At 30.7% G+C, this 6,184-nt stretch overlaps 1 protein-coding gene across 1 annotated transcript in view; it reads left to right on the top strand.

Annotated features, from left to right (window-relative positions):
- Window positions 1-6,184, top strand: part of LOC108695136 (DNA ligase 3) — a 61,355-nt gene that overhangs the window by 34,189 nt on the left and 20,982 nt on the right. Inside the window, exon 4 of the mRNA XM_018204900.1 lies at window positions 1,290-1,528. Coding sequence (XP_018060389.1) covers window positions 1,290-1,528 — 239 coding nt within the window. The remainder of the gene's footprint in view (window positions 1-1,289; window positions 1,529-6,184) is intronic.

The raw sequence follows: 6,184 nt of genomic DNA, 5'->3' as shown, positions 1-6,184 counted from the left end.
ATATATATATATATAATTCACATTGAATTATTTAAAAATCCAGTTTTAACCGGTATAGGTTAAAGGTATTTCTAAGTTTATCGCGTTTATTTTTTTATTTTGAAGATAACGTTAATATGAACACATTGTACAAATATTGTAATAACAACAATTTTATGATCAATTGTAAAATGATGAAATAACAAGCAATTAATCATTAATTTCGAAATTATTATCATACGCAAATCCATTTAGATTAGGCAAATATTCGAGATAAAGTAAACGTTAGTGGCAAAACTAATCAATTTCGTAATTTTTTTGAATTAGTTTTCTAGTTGCCGCGCAATCTTTTTCTTCTGAGTGATGTACACGTGCTGATTTTGCGACTGAGATTTTGCTTCTTTTTTGATTAATTTTGTGTATCATTCTGTAAATGTAGAAAATTTATACACACAGATAAAGGTATCAAACGCACACAAGCGAGAAATTCCTATTAATCATTGAAGACTGATTTCTAATTGGACGATAAAAAATTCCTATTACCCTGATTTTTAAATATATTTATGTTAAAAGATTCCTTCGTAAATTGTTCCTCTTCATTGAAAAATCTTCATAGGAAGACGAGATTATTCTATAAACATTCGTATTTTAATATTTGTAGTGAAACGCTTAACTTTTTCCGTGTGTCATTCTGTTCTGAATCTATGTTGAAGCAAAAAAATGTTTATATTTACGATCTTAAAGTGTAGAAGAATGTTTTTATTTGGCGACTGAATGTGGAACGTTCCCGATTTTTTAAAAAAAAGAGACATTAAAAATGTTGCGAATATTGAACAGTTATAAACATTGGATTCACAGGAGAGACATAATTCCTCCTTAGAGTTTCCTTTTTTAAAAATTTATAACAAAATGTTATATGTTTAATATTTCTAAAATGCTTAATCACAATTTTGATAGTTCAAAATATTTATTAATTTAAAAAACTTTTAAGAATATTTATACTATTGAAAATATAGATTCCATTATACTTTTTTTATATTAATGTAATTTTAAATAAAATGTTTTGTGAGTTATACATTTTTTAAATAATATACTTTTACAATGTAATAATTTAAATAATAATTTTTAATATTCTATCTTTTCATATTTGATCTTCAAAAAATTTTGCGGCGCTAATGATCTCCCTTTGACAGATTTCTAGATCTATTTCCGCCAATGATTGTGGAAGTTAATTTTGTTGAAAAATGACAATAATAGATATTTCTGCTTATATTATTTTCTCTTTTTTTTTTATTCCATTTATTCTGTAGACGGTTTTAAGGGTGACATCGTGCTCTGGTGTAAACTGTTGCTGCCTGGCGCCGTGAAGAGAATTTACAATCTACAGAGCAAACAACTGATAAAGTTATTCGCGCGGTTGCTGCTCCAGGACGAGGACGCGATGCTGGAGCATTTGGAACAAGGCGACGTAGCCGAGACGATCAGTGTGTTCTTTGAAAATAGCGCTGCCGCATCGCCTTGCGCCGCAAGCGTATTGACTATCCAAGATGTAAGTCGGCATAATTTCGCGAATTTCGAAGATGAGAACAAAGCACAGTGAGAAACCGGTGAACTAAATAAAAAGAAATTAGAATAATAAGATAAAATGATTAAAAAGAAATTAAAATAAATAAATTGTATTAATTATTAAAATAATTAAAATTAATTTTTCTTACCGTTCTCATATTAAAACGAATTTATTTGTCGGTATAATTTATTTGAAAAAATACAACACGCGCAGAGCAAGTTGAGCCTCATGTCTTTACAGTCTATTTGATAAAAGCGTAACCGATTTATATACATTTATAAATATTGACATATCCGTGTCTTATCACCGTTCGGAAGATTATCAATATTATTTGTCGTTTTTTTTTCCACTTGTTTATAAACATCTTAGACCTTTTGATGTAACATGATATCTTCGGTCTTTTCGAGTGCGAAATAAAATAATTCCGAATCTTCTCGATATTCATCGTTAAATAAGTCATTCTTTAATAAAATCGCACAGTAACTAAGACTCTCTGAAGTTAAGGAAGTTGTAAGGTAAATGCAATGTGTTAAGGAGATCCTAAAGCCATTTGTATTATCGACTGAATCATATAAGTTTTTTATAACAAATACTTTTTCTCTTTCACAGATTCGAAAATCCTTTTTCAAGATTAAAGTATACGCATTAATACATGTTTGTGAAGTGGAGTTTATGCCGAGAACGACCAAAAATTTCGAAATTGATATATTTTTTACTATTTCTTAGTGTAATGGCATTTCAAGCTATCGTTTACTTGATACGAAAGTTTTGCAACTTGTATTTACGAAATAGTAATTCACAAACACATACTTTTCATGAACAAATAACGTCGAATTCTTAGAATTAGATTTAGATGTTTTATCGTGACGAATTTGTTATGTTACGAAAATTGACACAAACGTACGATTGCATGTATCAGTACGGAATTGTCCTTTTGGAACATTGTTTGGAACAACTAGAACAATCTATGACAATAATTAATTGTTGTTCAATTATTAAAAAAAGGAGTGCTGGATAAGAAAATGTTTTTTTGTTTTCTGCTATTTCTGTTCATCATACGAAATTGCCCTTTTGGAACAATGTTTGGAACAATTAGAATCTGTAGCGAGAAGAAATTGTTTGATTTTCAAAAAAGGGGGATTAGCAAAAAAAATCGTTTTTTCCATTTTATTGGAGAACGATTTGGAATAAGATAATATCGCTTGGGAATAATATAGAACAAACACTCTGGAACACTCTGGAACAATTGTCAAAATTTTAATTTTCAAAAAAAGGGAGGCTAATTTCACACACATTTAGCCTCACACAGATTTACCCTCATTTTGAGTTCTATAATGACTAACCGACCAACGTTCTACCGACTGAAAATGATTGGATTTGGTCTCTCATATTATTCTGCGAAAGAAACATCTATATATACTTTATTTTTTTGTGGTCGTTGAAAAATTATAAACAATTTTTTGCTTAAAAAATCTAAACTTCGAATAAAAATTTTGAAAAAATTATGTAATTATGTTTAATTGGATCAAAATGAACATTTTTTGTCTCTTAGATTTGTTTTAAAGCAGTAATTTTCGAGATAAAAAAATGTGAAAACTTGAAAAATGACTACTTTTATAATTTTTTTCCTTGTAAACTAATCATCCAATCAGTGCGAATAAACAACGAAAATATTTGGTCAATTTTAACTAACACGAAAATTTTATTTTATTTTGATCTGTACTGTTATTGACAGTGAAAACGTTATTATAATAATGTTATTATAATAATAAAAGCGCGTCTGCAACGCGTGAGCGTATTTGCATGCATGAGTTCGCGCAAATTTTATTGATATTTTACAATTAAACCAACAATATCCAGAGATAAAAATAATAATACTTACCAATAATTAAAAAAATCAATTTTAATAAAAAAAATAATGTACACGCCACTTTGAGGGGATAGAAGGGGAACAAAAAAGTCATATAATATAACAATTTGAGATATTCGCTGTAGTTTTTAAACAAAAAAATAAAACATCTAAGCCAATGCGTGACGATGCCACGCGGTGCGAATCCTATAGGAAAAGATTATATAGTCTTTCAATAGAGACGCTCATGTTGTTAAAGTGACATCTGTCAAATTTATTGTGAATTGTTTAGTAGTGTATGGCAAATCACCATGGAAGGTTATAGTATTGAGCAACATGTGCAAATCAAAAAATTTTATTATCAAAATCAGTGCTCCGTTCGAGAAACATTACGCGCGTTCCGCGCATTACATGATTTTTATCCTCGCCACAACCGTTCTGCCGAGTCGACTATTCGATGTTTGGTGGTCAAATTCGAGTCAACCAGTTCGATAAATAATCAGCCAATACCAGTACATCGCCGAAACGCAAGGTCTGCTGAAAACATTGTTGCTGTGTGTGAGAGTGTACGGGAAAATCCGAGGCGGTCAATTTCTCGTCGTTCACAAGAACTTGGTCTTTCTGCGACTTCAACTTGGCGAATTTTGCGTCGGGACTTGGATCTGCACCCCTATAAAATTCAACTGACCCAGGACCTTAAGGTAAATGACCATAGACAACGCCGTGTATTCGCTGATTTCTGGGTTCTGGAGCAGTTGAAAATTAACCCAAATTTCGTCAAACAAATCATCTTTAGCGATGAGGCCCATTTTTGGATGAATGGATATGTGAACAAGCAAAATTGTCGAATTTGGAACGATACCAATCCACACGAGATACACCAGCTCCAAATGCATCTCAAGAAAGTCACTGTTTGATGCGGATTCTGGCGGAATCATCGATCCGTACTTCTTCTAAAACGAAGCGGGCGTTGCCATAACCGTCAACGGCGAGCGCTACAGATCGATGATAAGCAACTTCTTGTGCCTAAAATGGATGATATGGATACCGATAACATGTGGTTCCAATCGGATGGCGCTACGTGCCACACACCGCATGCCATGATGGACATTCTGCACGAGCGATTTGAGGACATGGTTATTATCTCGCGCGGCGGCGATGTGAACGGCCACCGAGATCGTGCGATTAACGCCTTTAGACTTTTTTCTTTGGGGCTATCTTAAATCGCAGGTCTATACGAATAAATCGCAAACAATTGATGCTCTCAAAGTCAACATAACAAACGTCATCCAGCAAATTCAGCTAGATTTATGCGAGAAAGTCATCGAAAATTGGACCGCCCGAATACGTGCTAAGCGAAGCCGCGGCGGATATTTGAGCGACGTTATATTCCATACTTACTGCCATAAAATATTCTTTCAAATAAAAAAAAAATTGAGTGGATGTCTCACACACAACTTGTTTTATTTACATTTAAAAATCGAGCGTACTTATTGAAAGATCCTATATTTTCCTTTTTTTTTACTTGTTCGTTCCACATGTTGCAGATTGATGTTTTAAAATTCTGATAAACCTTTGTTCAAAGCACCGCCAAGGTACTTCTATTTTTAGGACTACATCACTGACTGAATGAGTATGAAAAAATATTAGCAAAAACGAAACCCGCATGAACTCGTGCATGTAATTATACCCTCGGCGCGCTACGCCGTCGCGTCGAGAGTCACTCACGCGCTGCGGACACGTTTTTATTATAATAACGTTTTCACTGTCAATAACAGTACAGATCAAAATAAAATAAAATTCTCGTTATAGTTTAAGATTGATTGAAAATTTTCGCATTTGAATTGAAAATTTTTTTATTCGCACTGATTGGATGATTAGTTTGCGAAAAAAAAAAATCATAAAGATAATCATTTTCAAGTTTTGACATTTTTTATCTGGAAAACTACTGCTTTAAAAAAAAAGTCTAAGAAACAAAAAATGTTCATTTTGATCCAATTAAACTTACGTAATTTTTTCAGAATTTTTATTCGAAGTTTAGATATTTTAAATAAAAAATTGTTTATAACTTTTCAACGATCATTTAAAAAAATAAAGTGTATATAAATGTTTTTTTCTCAAAATAATATAAGGAATCGAATCAAATCATTTTCAGTCAGTAGAACATTGATCAGTCGGCGCATTTTCTAAGCGACTTTTTTGGGGATCGCTCGCCTATTAAGAATTATTTGAAAAAAATTACAGATTATTTTAAATTGCATTTAAAAAGTAATACAAAAAAATTAGAGACAATTGACCATCTGGATCAAAAGTTATTTCAATAAAAAGTAATATTTTTTAAATTTGCACTCTAATAGAAATACGAAATATGAAAATGTATTATAAAATAATGATAAAATCTCAGTTTTTTTATATAAGTACTTTATGAATTCAAAAATATTTATATAAAGTTACATTGAGATGCAGACATTAATTGTTCAGTTAAACAAAATATAATAAACAAAATATTTATTTGTTATAAACTAATTGGTGAATCTCAATGAAACTTGCATCATTTTCAATACTTAAAATATTTATATATTATAAAAATTTAGATTTTTGTTATTATTTAAAAAATTTTTGTTTATAACAATAAAACTAATATCAAATAAAATAAATAACTGTAATAAAAAATGTGTTGCTCAATACAAAGAATGTTATAAACACAACTTTCACGTGTATGTAGTTTGATTAAAGCGTAAATATATGTGTTTTATGTCCTTATAATATATTACTTTAAATACGAAGCG

The sequence above is a fragment of the Atta colombica genome, unplaced genomic scaffold (genome assembly GCF_001594045.1).
Source record: "Atta colombica isolate Treedump-2 unplaced genomic scaffold, Acol1.0 scaffold10, whole genome shotgun sequence".
Classification (NCBI taxonomy): domain Eukaryota; kingdom Metazoa; phylum Arthropoda; class Insecta; order Hymenoptera; family Formicidae; genus Atta; species Atta colombica.
This window is presented reverse-complemented; position numbering and strand designations above follow the sequence as displayed.